Consider the following 20,437-nt stretch of genomic DNA (forward strand, 5'->3'; position numbering starts at 1 on the left):
ACTTTGGTATTTTACACATTATAGTTCACATTTATAAACATATAAAAGAAAAATAATGAAAAATATCTGGAATTAAAACTAGCATCGCAGTATGTTTAGTTGAGGATCTTCAATTAGTTTTATTTTGGTAAAATGTACTCCTTTTATAACAATACTGAACTGACAACATGCAGTTTTACAATCCATTGTATTAAATAATATTCAGTCTTAAATGATTAGGCTCAGGGAGTGCAAACATAATAATTTATTAGCTTCAACTCATAAAAAACAATATTCTGAACTGTGAATATTTTTAACCACAGCAGCAAATAGTAAAAAAGAAAACAACTCAAAAGTGTTCAATAAAAACCATAAGGCAAGCATCAGAGCGTGAACTTCTTCCTTTAAACCAATGCTTCAGCACTACAGCAGTAGCATCAGCAACAACAAAAAGCAAAAAAGACGACTTAGTAAACCATGGCACAGCTGTCAAGTTATTTCTATGTCATCACTTTAGCTAAGGATGCACCGTTAGAATTTTATACAAGAAAACTTGTATAAAAGAAAACTTTTGTTTTGAAAACTAGAGAGAGAAACATTAGCTGTAAAAACAGAGCTCATTGAATTTAAAGGCATCCTTTAAAAAGTGTCCTACAGTGATGGTAATTTTATATTCTTTTGTTTTATTTCTTTGTGAAACATAACATACAATACTGACCAATAGCTTGCAAGTCAGCAGGAATCAACTTTGCTATTTTTGATCAGTGATCCGCTGTAGGCAGAGTTTCATGTAGGAATTTTTATTACGTATTTCTATCACCGCATCCCTGACAAGCTCAATGAACATCTGAGGCCACAGCTTCTGCAAAGACTCATTTTTCATATTGATGTCAGCAGCTTCTTTCACTAAGTCTTGTATGTATGTTTGGCAAAATTTCTTTCTCTCCTTGATTTCCTGGATGGGAGAACCATAATAGATGACATAAGACAGACAAAAAAGGCTAAATAACAATAATGTTTTATTAAGAAGGGCCAAACGAACTTTAATGAATCAAAGAAAATAGTGATCTGCACAAAAACAAAACACTCCATGCTTTTCTCTAACAAATGAATTTAATTGCAAACTGTACAGCCAGGTTTTTTTAAATGAATAGGGTTATAGATTCAAGCTTTATAACCATTAAACTAACTCAGGGGTAGGCAACCTGCGGCACGCAAGCTGATTTTCAGTGGCGCTCACACTGCCCGGGTCCTGGCCACCGGTCTGCGGGGCTCTGCATTTTAATTTAATTTTAAATGAAGCTTCTTAAACATTTTAAAAACCTTATTTACTTTACATACAACAATAGTTTAGGTATATATTATAGACTTATAGAAAGAGACCTTCTAAAAATGTTAAAATGTATTACTGGCACGCGAAACCTTAAATTAGAGTGAATAAATGAAGACTTGGCACACAACTTCTGAAAGGTTGCCGACCCCTGAACTAACCACTCTCAAATTGTTTTTTCTGAAATTCCATTTGGAAGTAATGTTAACTTTCTCTAACAGAATTGGAATATTTTGTTGCTGTGGGGGATAGGAGTGATAGCATATTATGCTAACTATTACATTTTAGATTATTTTTAAATCTAGGCACTGCAAACGCATTGACAGAGAAAAATATCTGTTTGCCTACTGTGCTGCTGTTTGAAATTTTACGTAAACTACAGTAGGGAGAAATAAACCGGTATACATATACCTTTCCATATTTTCTCTGCTGTGTGCATACCGCACAAGTAATTTCCCACAACTGTGAAAATTTAAATCAATAGAAATAAAAAAAAATGCTAACTACCCATAATTTCACTCAACTGTGAAAATGTAAATAAAAAAATTGAAACAAATTGTGACGGGGCAGAGCGGCCCCACACTGGTACAGCAGGGATTAACCTTTCTCTCCTAGCAGAGGAAGCCATGCCCCGGAAGCTCTGCTGGGCATGCTGCAACTGGAGATCAGATATAAAAGCCTGCAGATCAGCTCAGTCTGGGCTGACCGCTGGAGAAGAAGGATGCACGCCGCTAGCTCCTGCAGAGGGTGGGCCTGCGAGCCAGGATCTGGGAGGCAACCTAGCTGAGGCACTACCTGAGACCCCGATGGAGGGCGTCACCGGGGAGGAACAGACCGGAGGACCCCCTGCTGCAGAGGAACTAGTATTCACGGTAGGAAGTGACCCAGGGGAACTATAGAGATAGACGACATTAAAGCTGTATTGACACTCAGCCTGTTGCGGGTGGATCCCCGCCGAGCAAGTGGCAAGGAAAGCTTGCCGCTACCTGGGTCAGGGCTCAGTGGAGATGGCGGGCCCGAGTCCTCCTACCCCCTCATCCCCGAACTGTGAGGGATCTTATATGGACTCTGGCCGCTAGGCCACGCTACCCCGCTTGTAAAGGGGTTTATATGGACTCTGGCTGCTGGGTCAGGCTACCCCGCTCGAAGGGGGTGTATATGGACTCTGGCCACTAGGCCGTGCAACCCCGCTCGAAAGGGAGTTTATACTGACTCTGACCGCTAGGCCGCAGTACTGCTCCAGACAGGGGGACAGTAGAGAGGAAGGCTGAGAAGCGTGGAGCCAAGGACTGCAGAGTGGTGAGGTGCCAACACCCCATCCTACCTCTGCCACAAGGGGGCACTGCGGTGCCACGCCTGCCACACAAATCCTTAAACAAATATTTCCACTGAAATTTATAAAAAAAAATAAACACTGAATTCTGCAAGCCTATGTACAATATACAGTATGCACTGTACAAAAGCCATCTGAACTTCTAGAAACTAACTTCATGACAAAAAAAATACATTTTGAGTAACTACTGGCACCACATTTTAGTCATTCTTCAATTATACTAATTCTTTTTTATGGAGGATTTCCAGAAAGTGCCATAACAAGTTGTCCTTTGAATAGTTATACTGGTGCTAAATACCTAATCCATCTGATTACAATATTGTTAAAAACATTAGGTCATGCCTTGGCCCATGAAAACAACACAGACCATTTTTTATGGGAGAAAAAGGAGAGTAAATGCTTTCCACCTGCTTAGTTTGAAAACCTAATAATCAATAAACCTCATCTACTATCTTCAGTAATTAGGTCTGACTCGATCACATTCAGTATGTTAGTTTAATGTTAATGTGAAGCAGGAATTGGCAGTTCTTGCCTATCTTGCTTTTCCCCTGTGACAACCAGTAAAATCGGCAGCCACATATGGAATACAGTACTATAATGAAGGACAAGGTGTGAATTACTATGCTGGTAACAAATACATCTATAGTTTTAATGTAATCATATGAACACCAAAGCAGTATTTTATTACTGTCGTCTGATTCTGGTAAAGTGCAAACAGGAGTAACTCAGTGGCTTACGCCATTAATTATTTTAATTACCTTTACCATTTAGCCATCACTACTACTCCTTTCAAGACTAAACAGCTTTGGTATTTTTAATCTCTCCCATCACACCTCCATGCTATCACCTTTTTGAGATGAGGTGACCAAAACTCAGTGCAATAATCAAGCTGAGTATGTACTATTGATTTACTTACCAGTATTGTGATGGGATTTATACACCTCATAAACCTGAGGAGTAAGCAAGGGACAAACCTGGGTACTAGAATGTATCTCAGTAGGGACTGGAGACAGCTGCTATTAAAGACTGTCCCCTCAAAAGGAAGAGGAGGGAAAAGATGTTCTTTCACTCTGCTTAAGGACAGAGGTTTGCAGCCAGAAAAGCAGACCTAAGATGGGCTTGGTTGAAACAAGACAGTCTGTCATTTTATTATTATTTACATATGGGCTGCACTAAGATTTCCTCTACCAAGATTTAAACAATTTTTGTCATGGCTCTATTCTATATTGAACAATACTAACCCCAGTATTGGATCTATAAGGCACTCCACTGTTAAACTTTTCCCAAGCTGAGAAATGATTATTTATTTCTACTCTGTGTTTCCTGTCTCAGTCTTATTTTAACACACCACATGTATCTCGCCACATGATAACTAGGTCTCTACCAGTCTCTTGGGAGGCACTGTATTAAAAGCCTCTGTCTACATTAAAGGATTCTAATGTGTGAGAGAAATCACTATACCCTTATAAAAGCTGTGCTTATTTAACCCTATCGTATTCCATTATTCTAGGTAGTTTAAAATTCCAGTTTGAATGGTACCAAAAAATTGGAAAGAAAATCCAAGTAAGGCTGTACTTGCATACTCCATGTACAAGTCCTGGATCCTGAATGTATGATCCAAGTATGTTTCACAGTATGGGTAACACCCTTTTTTAAGGGATACAGTGCTGACCACCTTGCCGTCTGGTATAGTTGCTATTTTTATACTGTTTGATCATGTGGTTGAATGCACAGTCCAGAACTCAGAGAGGGAGCTCACAAGCAGAGCAGAACTGGACTGAGAGCTTCGGGGTGCAGAAGGAATGACAAAGATTGCCCTTGGTTGAAGTCAGTGGGAGGAGCCATGCCGGCACATCTGAAAGCAGAAATTGGTCTATACACTTATTTTTAATAAAACATTATTTTTAACTGTGTTCAATTATTAAAATGTACAGATTTTTCATGGCACCGTTGCTATAATATGGATGTTAGTCACTGGGTCCCAGAGAAGTCTGGAAGTACCCTGTAAACTCTTTCAGTTGGTGAAAGCGAATAACATTATTTCAGGCAAATAAAATATACGAAAACTGACTAAAACTTAAACAAGCCACCCAAAAGAAAAAATATATATATTTGGAATGTTTCAGAGTATATGATCGTCACAGGATCCTCAAGCTAACACATTTACCTCAAGTTTTTCTGTATGAAACTCCCTTGTGGTATAATTCAGTATAGCTCGATTTGCATTTTCTCCTCCAACTCTTCTGCTGTCATTACTTTCTTCACTGACAATCCCAGATTTCTTCCCCTTTGCCTCTAGCATACAACAGAATTGCTTCTTCCTGTAGAAAGACAGTAAAAAGATTTACAGATTTAATTATCTGAGACTTTATTAAAGCGCAAATGCTTTTCAGTGATTTTATGTAACGCCCCCCTCCCTTTTTTGGGGGGGGGGTTGCTTTGAACATTGAGTTTAGGAGTTTTTGGTTTATTGCATCCTGCAGCCTTGGTATATACAGAAGGTCCCAGAGATATCCATCCATTATTTTGTCCTATCACAACTGCAGACTATTAAGACAAATGCTTGTTTTGACACATACCATAACAGGGCTCCAAAATGGAAAAAAAATCATACAACTTAAAGGTACTTAAAGTAAAAGTATCCACAGAAATCTAAAAATACCATCGGAACTTCTTTTCCACAAACTTTTAAACACCTTTTATTTTACCATGTCAAAACTCAAAACTGTTAATTGTCATATATTTCAATTATAAAACACCCATTACAATTATTTCCGTGTCTCTAGTATGTAACTCAGTAAGTGCTGCCCAACACATGACACTGGAATCCAATAAACAGTACACTTAAATGTATGGACATCTTCAATCATGTCCTATATCAGCTCCCTATTATCAGAAATGCATATATATAGTACATTATAGAACTTTGTTCAACTTGTATGCTACATTCTATTTGTGAAATCAAGAAGAAAGTGCTATGCAATGTACAGAAAAACTTATGGTTTTTTTAGTAATTTTATACAGTGGGATCTGTTTAATATTTGTCATTTTACTTAAAGGGATTTTCATAAGAGTATGTTAACCCATGTGTTCTGGCCAAATTCTTAGTTAATTATATTTTACCTACGTAAGTTTCAGCTGTCTTTGCTTTCTGTCCTAAAACTTCTAATCAGTATTGCTCTACATTATTAAATAGATGCTTAAGAGACCGCAGTTCAGTGGTGAGTGAACAAATCCATATTTTTATATAACATTAGAGATCTCTTATCTCTCAATTACCTTGCAAGCTCTCTAGCGAGGCTTAATAAATGTTTGCTAAGTATTTTGAGATCCTTGGAGGAAACAGTAAAAGTGTAAAGAAGTATTTATATATTGTAAATGTGAAAACAACAGTACATGATGGAACAGACCTTCAGAAAATAAATATAGGCAAACCTACTTCTGCTTGTGACAGAAATGCTATGGAGAAGTGGAACAAAATAAAGTAATGTTAGTAAAAGTATCTCTCTTCCAAAACAAAACATTTCTCACAGTTTAAGTAAGCAATATATATTTGGCAGTAACATATGCCAACAAATATCTGCAGGGTTGGGGACATCAAGGGAAGCAGTTGCCCCACCCATGAAGACAGGGACAGTTCAGCTGGTCACCCAGTAAAACGTTGTAGTGGGTAAGTTGTGGGGGACAGGGATGGAGCCAGCACTTTTTGGGGCACAAGCAATAGGTGGGAGAGCAAGACTCCATGTGAGCTTAGCACATGAAGTGCCGGTATGTTATAGACATGTAGGGGGTTGCAGGACAGCTGTACTGGGGAGTGGAACTAGTTGGACCGGTTGTCCCTGAGAAAATATTAGAAAATCTTCAGTGTAAATGTCTTAAGGAGATGTGGACTTGTTAAGGTCCAAACAGTAACAGGCTTCACACCCCGGCACTTCCATAGATTCCAAGAGAAGAGCTCAGTAGGGCAGATCATAGCAGACATTTACATGGTTGACCTTTTAAATGCCATCACCTCTAGCATTCCCTAACTCCATTCCACTTCTACACTGCTTACCTTAACATCCTCTGCTGATACCCGTCCCCCCATCTGTTTCCTTCCTATTCTCATCCCCTGCATTCTCCTCTTTTCCACATTGCCCTGTCTGTATTCCACCCACACCCTGTCAGTTTTCTGCCCCAGGCAATTTAAGCATTTTAAAATTAAATGTTTATATTTCTGAACATTAAAAAAAAACAAAAAAAACATAAAAGTGGACCAGAAGAAAGTACATGAGCCTAGTGGGAATAAGAGTTAAGAAAATAAAAGCATTGACTTTTGTGGAACAAGAGAGAAGTGGGCAAGGCATCTCATTCTCCCTCCAGACCTGGTCTGCACCATCCCCCACAAGATTTGGAAGGTATCTGGTGTCAGGAAGGCTATGGAGTACTAATTCTGATCTGGGCTCATCCCAGTCTCCCTGCTCCGACACTTGAGTAAGGAGAGTTCAGATTAGAGTGGGTGCTCTGCAGCTGCACCTGCTAAGTAGCACTCATTGAGTGTCCTCAACCAACCAACCAACCAAACCTAAACCAACCAAACTTGCAGTCTCTCCTGTGTGGTCCCCAATGAAGAACTTTCAACAGTTTTTATAACCTGTAAAATGCAGAAAGTAAGATCAAACTTGGCCTTATACAAGCCAATATGAAATTTACTTTTGCTCTTCTTCATTATGTTAATATGATACCCCAAACAGTCTAATTGTATGTGTAAGGAATTAATGTTGGTCTGAATAAATATAGGTCGAGCCTGTAAGTATTTCTAGTGCACACTTAGAGTACAGGACCTTTGAAACTATGAGCCACTGAAATATAAAGTGGCATCTCCCTCTGATTATTTTCTGTATCATCCTAGAAGTTCACTGCACATATCAATTTGTAATTGAGCTTTTTGTGTGTTTTCTCTATTAACTACTTTATTTTATTAAAAAAAAGAAAATCAAGTTATTTTTGAAAAAACTGATTGATTAATCTAACCTAACCTAAAGGAAGGGTGGACTGATTTAACTGTTAATTTTGTTTGTATAAGTGTGTTAAGAATTAAGTTATGGTAAAAAAATATAATTTCTATGGCTATAAAAGCATTCCTTCTTAAGCCGTTTAAAATAACTTTTTACCTGGATTCTCCAAGTAGTGAAAGCAGGCGATACTGGGGCAATTCAGAAGATGCTACATGTGCAAGAATGCCAAAGAGCCTTTCAGCCATTACTATATCATTCTGAGTAACCTGTGAAAAAAATAGGAATGGAAAATTTTCACAAATAGTAAAACCTGCTCATGTTCAGAAATGATCAGCACAAATCAAATCAGTTAAAATATGTGCTATAAAACACTGCATACCAGAGATATTCCAGGCATATTTAAGGAAAGGAAACAATATATCCCTACAACTTTTTCAAAACTTAGATTGACTTTTATTGGCATCTTCAATATATTCAAAGAGCAATCACACAAGTTACTTTTGCTTTTTACTTATTATTTTCTCTGGAAACTTTGATGCATACAATATGATATTCTATGTTTCAAGATACTGCTCATTAAATGACCAGTTCTTCCATCCTGAGTGTTCCAGCCCACACAGATTAATTCTTTACCATGTTGCATAAATTTACAGAGATATACTGGAAAAGTTTCTGATCCAGTTGTGATGCAGAAGTGAAAGGTCTCTAAGCACTTAAATGATGGAAGATAAGCCACAGTCTCTGTGACTTGGCAGCACTATGGGGCACTCTTTACAGAAAGATTATTTTTTTTCTGTAAGGGCTAACTGGCTGGCAGCCTTTCCCAGTTCAGTAAAATTAATTCTTCCCTGTAATACTTTACTTTCCTAAACATGAACTATACTGTTGCTCCAGCATAAAATTACAGCTGTGTCTTTAAGATAATTTCAAACTGTTGATGAAATGACACCATGTACTTTAAACATCTGTGTTCAAAGCCCAATTCTTTTCCCCTCCAAACTCTCTAATGATGCTCACCCCTCCCAACATCTAAATAAAATCTATTCAATTTCAAATAAAAAATGAGCAACACAAACATTCCCCTTGTCTGATGTCTTCTTTCCCAGCATCGTGTTATGCTACTGTAAAATTCCCCAAGGCTGTCATTGTGTGCTATATGCAAATGTTAAATAAGAATGCTATTCTTTAGTGAAACCTCTAGTGTGTTCTTGGTACCATTTACCACCAAAGGATGTAATGGCAACAGCACTTTGGGAACTACAGATGCATTATCAATGCTCCTTACTAGCATATAATAGGTCAAGAAAATATGCATACAATACTCAATCAATCTACCCTGTCATTTGCAAACTATACATCTTTGCTGCTAAACCTTTTGTAAAGTTCCACAATTAAATGTACACTGGTTTGTTACATTGTCCAGGGGTTTGTCTAGATTAGGAAAATTTACACTTGTGAAACTACATTAAAAGAGGGTTGGGCACTTCACAGCAAGCCCATATAGTAGGGTGAGGTCTGGGAGTAGAGACCCTTTGCTGGGGAGAGGGGAGGGGTTTGGTTAGCACACAGCTCTTCTCTCAAGCGTGGGTTTGCCTCGTAGATAAGTTTCATGGCTTTTCTTTCAAACCCGAGTTTGTTGACAGAGCATACTGGAAAGCCTAATTAATTTGACTTTTTCTGAGGAGTTGTGGGATAAGCAGGGAGGATTTCTTTTCTATTTTGTTATTGTAGGCTGAAGAACTCTTTAAAATCTAAAAACATGTTTGCACTTTAAATGGTGCAGTAAATGTTGCATGGAGATGCAACATTTAAATACATACATAGAATAAATTGAAAACAAGCTTTTAAAAGCCATATTCAGTCTTACAAATCCAAACTTTTTAACAAGCACCTTTTACAAGAGTTCATGATCAGTAAATTTAAAAAGAAAAAAACCCAACCTTATACTGTGCTACTTGATTTAAAAATGTTCGCCTGGGGTTATTTATGTTTAAGAAAAAGTCCACACAAAAATAGTATTAGAAGCTTAATGACTTGTTTTCTTTTTGAGATATAGCACAATTAAAAGGAGGCATTTTTGCTTTCTATTTTCCTCCACGTGGGAGCTTTTAGTTCAGTTTAGCTCTTTAACCTTCTCTTCCTATGTTGCATGATTAATATGTGCTGGATACAGCTAAAAAAGAGTAAATTATAGAGTTCAAATTTCTATAGACTTTATTAGTTATCTGATACAGTCAATTAAAAACAAAATATAATGATGAATTTAAAATACTAGACATTTAATTTACTATTTCTCATAAGTTTTATTTAAGTTTCTGGTAGATATTTTGTTAATGAGAAATATGAAAAAATAAATATAACTACTGCACTTTAGCTTCCTAATATCTATAGGTACAACTTTTTGGAATGACACTCCATATAGACAGCTCAAATCACTGTAATCCTGAAATTGGTATGATCATTTACACAAATGCAAAGTGAGATTTCAGTCCTACAAGGTGTTGAGAATCCTGGCCATGATCCCACAAAACACTTCATTGTAAAGCACCTGACTAATCTCATGCTTAAGTTTAAGTATGTATTTAAGTGTTGTATCAGGGCTATAGTTCTCAGCACCTTGCTTGCTTGAGCCCTTGGTGCACGACAGATGTATAATTTATCCAGATCAGATGGTAGCTTTTACACCCACTTTGCACTGGTGCAAATGGGTACACAAGGTGCAGATGTATACCAGTATTAATGTACTCCCTTTCTTTGCACTTTAAACAATTAATGATTTTGTGTAAGAGGTAAAAAAAATCAAGGGTTCCATTTCATGGAGTGGTGATGAAGAAAATATTTGAGATTTTATGTATGCTATAACTGGAGTTAAAAAATACTATATAAATAATAATGTGCTGTACTAAAACCAGCTGTCACGTATGCTTATATATATTAGGGCTGTCGACTAATCGCAGTTAACTCACGCGATTAACTCAAAAAAATTAATCGCGATTAATCACAGTTTTAATCGCACTGTTAAACAATAGAATACCAATTGAAATTTATTATATATGAAAATGTAGAAAAATATTTAATGTATTCTGTGTTGTAATTGAAATCAAAGTGTATATTTTTTATTACAAATATTTGCACTGTAAAATTGATTAACAAAAGAAATAAATAGTATTTTTCAGTTCACCTCCTACAAGTACTGTAGTGCAATCTCTTTATCATGAAAATGCAACTTACAAATGTAGATTTTTTTTTGTTACATAACTGCACTCAAAAACAAAACAATGAAAAACTTCAGAGCCTACAAGTCTATTCAGTCCTACTTCTTGTTCACCCAATCGCTAAAATCAAGTCTGTTTACATTTGCAGGAGACAATGCTGCCCTCTTCTTATTTACGTCACCAGAAAGTGAGAACAGGCATCTGCATGGCACTTTTGTAGCTGGCATTGCAAGATATTTACGTGCCAGATAGGCTAAACATTCGTATGCCCTTCATGCTTCGGCCACCATTCCAGAGGACATGCTTCCATGCTGATGATGCTCATTAAAAAAAATGCATTAATTAAATTTGTGACTGAACTCCTTGGGGGAGAATTGTATGTCCCCTGCTCTGTTTTACCCTCCTTCTGCCATATATTTCATGTTATAACAGTCTCAGATAATGACCCAGCACATGTTGTTCATTTTAAGAACACTTTCACTGCAGATTTCACAAAATGCAAAGAAGGCACCAATGTGAGATTTCTAAAGATAGCTACAGCACTCAACCCAAGGTTTAAGAATCTGAGAGGCATGAGGTTTGGAGAATGCTTTTGGAAGTCTTAAAAGAGCAACATTCTGATGCGGAAACTACAGAACCCGAATCACCAAAAAAGAAAATCAACCTTCTGCTGGTGGTATCTGACTCAGATAATGAAAATGAACATGCGTTGGTCCACATTGCTTTGGACTGTTATCGAGCAGAACCCATCATCAGCATGGACACATGTGCCCTGAAATGGTGGTTGAAGCATGAAGGGACATATAAATCTTTAGCACATCCGGCATGTAAATATCTTGTGATGCCGGCTACAACAGTACCATGAGAATGCCTGTTCTCACTTTCAGGTGACATTGTAAACCAGAAGTAGACAGCATTATCTCCTGCAGCTATAAACAAACTTATTTGTCTGTGATTAGCTGAACAAGGAGTAGGACTGAGTGGACTTGCAGGGTCTAAAATTTTACATTGCTTTATTTTTTAATGCAGTTTTTTTTTTTTTACATAATTCTATATTTGTAAGTTCAACTTTCATGATAAAGAGATTGCATTACAGCACTTGTATTAGGTGAATTGAAAAATACTATTTCTTCTGTTTTTTACAGTACAAATACATGTAATAAAAATAAATATAAAGTGAGCACTGTACACTTTGTATTCTGTTTTGTAACTGAAATCAATATATTTGAAAATGTAGAAAACATCCAAAAATATTCAAATAAATGGTATTCTATTATTGTTTAACAGTGCGATTAATCACACAGTTAATTTTTTTAAGGGCTTGACAGCCCTAAATACGTATATCCAGTGCCAATATTTAAATTCCTTTTAAACATATTATAATAAACCAGAGAAAAACTTGTTACAAGAAACTGAAGAGGTGAAGTGTATGAATTCTTTAAAATTAAAAAATACAAACACAAACTGTTTTGTGTTTCTTTATCATATGTACTCAGGAACAAGGTTGAATTGTCTTTTTCAATTACCAAGAGCTATAGCAACAATAGGTATTTTGGGGGGCTACATAATTAAAAACAACAGATTTAGTTTGACGAATGCAGAGCAGAGTAATTTATGTGGGGAGGTATATTTACATCTTTTTTACTTTTGCATAAGAATGAATGGAGTGGCTCTATTAATTTTATTAATATATAATCAATATAAATTTATGAAATAAGAACCTGTTCTTTACATTAATGAGCATTCATTTTATAGGAATAATTTTGAGAGGGAAGTTATACATTTTGTATTACTAAAAAAATATTACTTCCTCTTACCTCAGTTCCATTTATCTTCTGCAGATTAAAATGGTTCAGTCTAAACAGAACATAGTATTTCCAGAGAGTAAAGTTGACAACTGGATTTCCCTGAGGATCAACTGTCAACTGTTCAATGCGACGCACCTGTGCTAATGCATTAAACTGCTGCAACATAACAATATTTGTCTCCTTAAACTTCAGGTGCTGTAACAAAAAAAGACATGAACTATGTTATACTTACTGAGGAGGACACATAATAGTATGGCAACACAACTGTGTTACAGACATCAAGCTCAGTGTTAGATCAGATCCATTCCATGCTACTTCAATTCTCAGACATGAATAACCAGCTCTTGGGCCCATCTAAGCAACTGGGCTCACTTGATGTGTAGAGCTTTTAATACCTCTTCAAAACAATGTGGCACATGATGCCTTCCCCTCTTTAAAAAGAAGCCCTCTCCCTTTTGTATCCAATAAATTAAAATAAAAACTAGAAAATAAAATAAAAGATCTTAGTGATACAGACATCTGGTGGTCTCCTTAGGGAAAACCTTAGCATTTACAATCTTCTTCACTTGAAAGAGTAAGTGCACAGTCATAGCTAGTCTGTATTCTTCATGAAAAAAAAAAAGATGAAAATTCATCAAGGGAGTATTAATGCATGTAAAAATACAATAGGCGTTAATTGGTTTGTAAGTTTTCAGAAAGGTGTGACCATCACTTTTTCAAGTATGTATAATGCTATGGTCACTTAATTCAGACACTTAGCCTTAACTGTTTGATTAAGTTACAGGTGTATAGGATTCAATTCCCCAGTTTTTTGGATGATTGGTTTATCACACATTTATTATACCATCATTGTGATTCCTTGGGTTTAAATTGGGTCATTAGCAATAAGAGGGGCAAAACCCCACGCCCCGCTATAGAAGTGTTGCAACAACAAGATTTGCTTAAACTTTGTATAGAAAGAAAAGAGTGGGATATTTCCTTGCTTACAGTGTAGAAATAAGCAAGAAATATTTTGAGTATGTAGAGTCTGATTGCTTCCTGGTTGTACCAGCTGTATAGGTCATGGAATCACTCAATAATTCTGCTCCTTCCAACACTGCTTCAGTAGCACCCCTAAAAGGAGGCCACGATGAGCCAGATAGCAGAATGAGATTTTGAGGGGTTAAAAACCTTTGCTGGGATTTTGAAGTCGTAGCTGGAAATACCTGCATGAGCTGAAGAAAGGTACGGTCAATTAAGCTCAGAACCTTACAAAAAAAAGCATGGGGTATCTTTATGAGGAGAGACAGAGGTTTGTTGATCAGAAACCAAGAGAGGGAACTATGAAGGCACATGAGCCTACCTGTTTATACTGTTCTAGTTAGTTTTATGTTATTTGCTTTGATTTTACAGACCCAAATTGCCTGGAGGGAATGTGGCCAGAGACTTTGCACATTTATGTTTTTTCGGTTGAGTAAGAACCACAGAACTCCAGAGAATTATTTGCTTAACCAGCACCACCTTTGACCTCTCTGTCTCCAGCTGTTCAGATGCCAGCCTCGATACACAAACAAATACTTCTTGATACATGAAAGTAATGGATCAACAATGTAAAAGTATTGTATTTCCATCTCACAATTTAGCAACCCATTTCTATTTTATGAAGGGCCAAAATAAATGTTTGTGTCAAATAAATTTCCAACCTAAGAGGAATCCCTCAATTCCCTTTGAGAATTCTGACTCAAATCTCTTGCTCAATCAAGAAGGCCTTATCAAGTTAAAAGTACAATATAGACAAAACTGAGGGGTTATATAAATAACCCAAATTCATATACGTAAGTGATGATAAGCTGAAAACTAAAGGTTACTTGACCAAAATAAGGTGTTAATAAAGATCATTCATATATTCTGTAGCTATTCAGATTGCTGAAGTCTCAGAGAAAATGTCTTACCACAGAATTAGGAAATCTGATCTTCAGTTTTGGTAACACTTGAACAATTTCATCAAATTCTATGAACATAAAAGAGACTGTGATGACAGTTCCAGCTGTCTGAACGCTCCAGTTTCGATCGAGGGATTCCAGAGCTCCAGAACCATACAAGTAAAGAGTGTCTCCCTCCACTTCGACTAAGTGAGAATCGAGGACAGATAAGCCTTGTACAGAATTGCTCAGTATTGTGTCAAGAGACCTGTGAGGGGAAACAAACAGATGTAATATAAAAGAGAAGATATCTTTTGGGGCATTTGATTGAAGTGAATATTAATATTCCAGAAGTCCTACGCTTTACCAAAGCCTAACCTCTCAAAAATATCCACAATTTTGGGTTTCCAACTTGAGACACCTAGACCTTGATTTTCAGAGACGCTATAAATGCCATCAAATAATATGGCTGCACAGTATCACTGGAGCTGGGCACCTCAACTCTATGGCACCCAAAATTAGCAATCATTTTAAAATTGGGGCTCAAATGTTTGACTATTTTGTGTTGGTTTTGATTGCTACAAACAAAACTTCAACACACGCATTTGCTCAAATGACTTTACATTCAAATTCAGGGAACAAAACTAAGGACTCGATCCTGTCAAAATTTACCCAACATGAATAATTTCTCATGCAACTAATCCTGTTACATTGGTAATTGTTTGCAGGATCAAACCCTGTTTTAAGATCAAACACAGACTACAAAACCAAAGAAACCGGGATAATAATGCTATTAACCAAAAATGTTGAATAAATAAGCATTTTCATTTTTTCTTATAAATTGCTTCATTCACCACTTAAAAACCCTATGCCATGTCTTTTGACCAAGACATTACTTGATTTAAAGATGAGAATACTAAGTCATTGCCTACACACCTTGGGTCTTATTGACCCGATTTAATCCTGTGGGACTGGAAGCGAGGATGACTTCTTAACAGCCTAAGGTTCTAGATTAATTTAATATTAAAAACAGTGAATCCAACTCCATGACTAACTGCTTTATGTGAATACCCTATTGTATCATCTACAATCTTAAGTCACACACAGATGGGAAAATATCTTGTTAAAAGTATTTTCTACTTACAACTACTCTTTTGGGGCCTGATTCAAAGCTCATTGAAATCAGTAGGAAATCTTCCATTAAATTCTATGCCATAGAATCTATGGGCTTTAGAATAGGCCTCAGAGTGATGGTCATCCAGCTCCAGGCTTGGTTTGGTTTTCCCCCCCCCCCCTTGACCCATCTTGTCATATTGTTACTTCAATATGTCAAGGTGCTGTAGACAGCCATTTATAGGTTTCAGATAGAAAAAAAACAATAACACTGATTCTTTCAGGGACCATCGTTTAGGCCTGGTTTATTTCTACCAAGCAAGAATCATTTTTACCCAACAGGGCATTTTCTCAGCCCTGCAGTAAGGGCTATACACACAGGCCACACATTTCAACTACTTCCTTACCCTGAAAGGGCAAGGTCATTGCTTCTTAAAAAGAGCCTGTCAAAACCTCTTTTGATTGACCAGCACTACTAAATTTTTGAAGATCAGCCAGACACTTAAGTCTAATAGCCTCACAACTTTCCCAGCTTCTTCTGGCCTGAAGGAAATCTAACATTTTAAAGTGACTAATTCTGGTGGTATTAAAATAAATTATAGCCCAGACCCATAGCTGGACGAACCCCTTTTTTTTTTCTTCCCAACTAATCAGCATCAAATGTGCTAACTTCTGGAGAGGTAGGGCTCAATTTTTCACAAACTATATGTTGGCTCACTACTACTTAATTTTTTTAAAAAAAGAAAAAAGTCTTGTACAGGTGTGTTGAATTGTCTTCAAAGATAATATATCAAATTCCAGCTGTGTGTTTTCTCTGCTAGATATCTTCATTTATTGTAAATCTTCATTTCTCTTGAGAGACAGTGTATCATTCTTGAGAAAGATGAAGAATTGAAGTGGACATATCTTTCACTCTAACATCCACCTAAACGAGTAGAGCCAATTGCTTTTTGTCCATCTCCAAAGCATTTTTTACTTTCTTCCACTTTTACAGCAGTCAGACTTCAGATATGCAACTGTCACCTCTCCCCTTTGACTATTAGAACTAAATGCAAAAAAATTTGATGAAACTTTCTGTGTTGAAAAATTCCATTTTGTTGAAAAATTAATCAGGAACATTTCTCAGGACCAAGATGGATTTTTTTTTTTTTTTTGAGAATGGAGGTGGGGGGGTGGGGAGGGGCAGCGCACGGACACATGACACAGAGTGACTCTACAGATGAACTATTAGGGCATGGATATTGAAGACCCAGATTCAAGTCCCGTCTTCAAATCAGGCAGGGCAGGGCAGGGCAGGGATTTGAGCCTCTGTCTCCCACTTCCCAGGTGACATCCATAACCACCAGGATGTACGTGTGAGTGAGGAAATTCAGAAGACCTCCAGTTTATCCCAATGTGGAACAAAAACAAATTTCAAAATACTGAAATTTTTTGCAAAACAGAATTGTTGTTCTCTGGCTAGCCCTACTGACTATTCAATTTTAGCACAGAGCATAAGAGAAAGCTGTTCTGTTTCTCTAAAAGTTCTGACTGGTTTGATCAGGGAAGAGGGTTTATACCTCACACTATCACCCTCCATACCAAAGCCAGCTGCTGCAGTTTATCACAGTGACATGGATTCAGAAGCATCTCCACTCTCATTGCATTATTTAATTACCTACTGGCCAGATAAAGGATAAAAATGTTTCCTTCACTGATTGGGCTGGAAGAAATGTTCTTGTTTTGTAGAGGAAAGAGAATACTAAGATTTATAGAAATAAAACAAATTCAAAATGCAAAAGGTGGCTGAACAGCTTAAAACTCAGTCAGGTGGGAGCCCCGTAAATTGTTACTAGGCATACAGAGGGAGAGAGATCAGTCTTTAGTGCCTAGATCACCAATACAAAAAGTTAAGACACCCAGAATTGCATGAAGACATTCTAAAAGGTGCAGATAAAGTTTGCTTTGTTTGAATGTTTTGTATAATCTGATATTTTTGTAATTTTTTTTAAATAAGCAGTGATTTCTACAACACTGATTTTACAAAATTAAATTACAACTTTCAAAAGAGCATGAAAGTTTATTTTATACATTGTATTTTATTATAGTAGGTTTGGCTAAAAAAAGTCACAACATTCATAGTCAGGAAATTACCAAAAATAAACCAAACTTCATAACCAGTATCCAATGTAAGTAAAGAAAATATCACACCAATATCTTTCCTATAACTGCATGGAATTTTTTTTTTTAAGTTCTACTAAAGAAGAGTCTTCTCAAGCAGTCAAAACAGTGAATCCATTAACATATTAATGTTAATCTGCTGCAACTCTAATATTTTGCATCTTGTATTAATTAAGATATAATTTGCACAAGTGATTTAGAGTTTGGATAGAGGATTTTGTTGCAACTTGTTCCCCACTGAATTTGAAAAAGAGGGTCCTTGATTTGTGTAAAAGTAATTTCTGATGATCAATAAATCAGCACCTCCTGTGGTTATGAGGCAGTACATACTTAAAACATGCAGACTCACCACTTTACTCACTCCCTGCTTTAATCCTAAAATAGCTGATATATGGATATTCTAAAGCTATGTTGGATATACTGTGGAATTACTGTATTAAATACCCTGGCTGTACATGGCAATATCAATATTAGGATACAATAATGTTTGAATAAGGTGTCTAATGCTAACAGTGGTATTATAATGAAGTTTTGAGATGTTTGGTTAGAGAAGCATTCTAATAAATCCAGTTATTTAGCTATCGTGGTGGTTAGCTAGATAGCAACAAAAATAAAAATAAAAAAATAGCAGCATTGCATCTGGAAAGCAGAATTATAGTTCAAACATTTTGTGGTCACACAACTGAGAAACAGAGTCAGAACTCCAAGCAAAGGAAGTGTGGGAGTGGGAAATCATTTGGCAACCGTTGATATAATTCTAGACTAGAGACTGGAACATTTTTGTAAATTACCAGCTGAAGGATCTATGGGTTGGTGGCAAATAACTGCAGAAATCTGGGACCGGGGACAGCAACTCCGGACTGTAAAACTATTGTTCATCATTTGCATGATCAATGTATAACTGTGGCATAAGTATTACTAGAAATTGCGTAATCCTGTCTTTGTACGGTTGACATAAATCAGCTCTTGTCTATCACGGATTCCTACCACTTACGAGCATTCTTATATGTGCCCTGGCTGAGATGATTTAGTTGGGGATTGGTCCTGCTTTGAGCAGGGGGTTGGACCAGATGACCTCCTGATGTCCCTTCCAACCCTGATATTCTATGATTCTATGTGTGAGAAGTTGCACTAGAAATAACTGACCTATTACTACTATGACAAAGCAGAATAAAGGAAGAAGGGTGGGTTGGAATGATGTAATTCTTTACATTTTGACAGTACAGTTTTCTGAAGTACATTGAACAAATCTGTCTTTATAGCAGGACATTAATACCTCTCAGATTACTATGGGTATCATCTTCTCTGTGGAAATAAGTAACAAGGAATTACAATTAAAAGCTTGATTTGGACATGGGTTTTATTCAATTGAAGCCTTTTCCCAACTTAATTAAATTTAACAATTTTATGTGATTCATAGAAATCAGCAAGAGTTGTTTCATTCAGTCCTCTTTTACTTTTAATATTTATTCCAAAATTTTTAACAGGTCTTTGTGCTTCCTTCAATTCTGAAATCTTACCATTGTTCTCTGATGCGAAAAGAGCAGTGTATATTTCACAGGGGAGGAGACTAACTATGCAAGTGTATAGTCACAAAGAACAATAGGGCCAACAGGGAATGGAAAGGGATTAAAATGAATGAAAAATAGTGATCTAACTTCCTAAATTGTCTAAAAGTTTATCACAACTTTGAAGTTTGATATACTTTAACTCACACTCAGTTTTACCCAATTAGTAGCAAGAATTCCTTTATAACAAGGTAGAGATAATGCCTCTGACATCACTAATGAAACTAAAAGAATTATGCAACCATCAATGTACATAAGTAGCAGGAGTCCACACCAGTGCACCTTATGCAGGATCTGAGCCTTTGTCTGCTACTTATGTGAATGTGAGATTACGTGTTTTTTTTTTTCCTAGCATTATCAGAAACATTGTTCTCTGACAAATCATGGCCTAAATATCCATCTAGGCATATTAGACATAAATTGTTTTCTTCTAAGTAGTTGTACAATAAAAAAAAACGCATGCCAGATTACTGCTTCTCAGGGTGTTAGATGTAACAGATACTGTACATTAGAATGAAAATATTACAAAAGATGTTAAAAGGAACATTCAAGTTGCTAGGTCCTGCACTCAAAAATTAGGAAATGTCAGAATTAAAGTTGCCTGTGTAACATTAAATTGCCCCTCCTGTGATAATTAATTGTGATACAGTCTTTATGTATATGATCATATAACTTTTTCTACAGGACCCCTACCTCATTCAGTCCACAGAATGTGCAGTGATCAATTAATGAGCTACTATTCAATAGCTGTTGTTTTTTCCTCATTGTTCAATGTGTGGTCATAAGCCTTATTTCCAGCACATTATTCAAACCCTGCTCTGAAGATAGAATTAATAATTCTCTCATGGGATTTTCCACTATAGTAGCTGAGTGCTTCACATACATTAGTTTATCTTTGCAAACTCCATGAAATGAGTGGCACTATTATCTCAATTTTACAGTTGGGAAGCTAAGGCATACAAAGATTAATATCAAAAGCATCCACTAATTTTGAGTGCCCACTTTGAGATTTTTCAGAATACTTACCATTATA

General features: G+C 36.5%; 1 protein-coding gene across 1 annotated transcript in view; it reads right to left on the bottom strand.

Annotated features, from left to right (window-relative positions):
- Positions 1-229: 229 nt before the first annotated feature.
- Positions 230-20,437, bottom strand: part of LRRC49 (leucine rich repeat containing 49) — a 123,867-nt gene continuing 103,659 nt past the window's right edge. Inside the window, exons 13-17 of the mRNA XM_054043082.1 lie at positions 14,594-14,831; positions 12,672-12,857; positions 7,796-7,905; positions 4,810-4,963; positions 230-934 (exon numbers count right to left, since the gene is read on the bottom strand). Coding sequence (XP_053899057.1) covers positions 731-934; positions 4,810-4,963; positions 7,796-7,905; positions 12,672-12,857; positions 14,594-14,831 — 892 coding nt within the window. The 3' untranslated portion in view covers positions 230-730. The remainder of the gene's footprint in view (positions 935-4,809; positions 4,964-7,795; positions 7,906-12,671; positions 12,858-14,593; positions 14,832-20,437) is intronic.

Source organism: Malaclemys terrapin, chromosome 10 (genome assembly GCF_027887155.1).
Source record: "Malaclemys terrapin pileata isolate rMalTer1 chromosome 10, rMalTer1.hap1, whole genome shotgun sequence".
NCBI lineage: Eukaryota > Metazoa > Chordata > Testudines > Emydidae > Malaclemys > Malaclemys terrapin.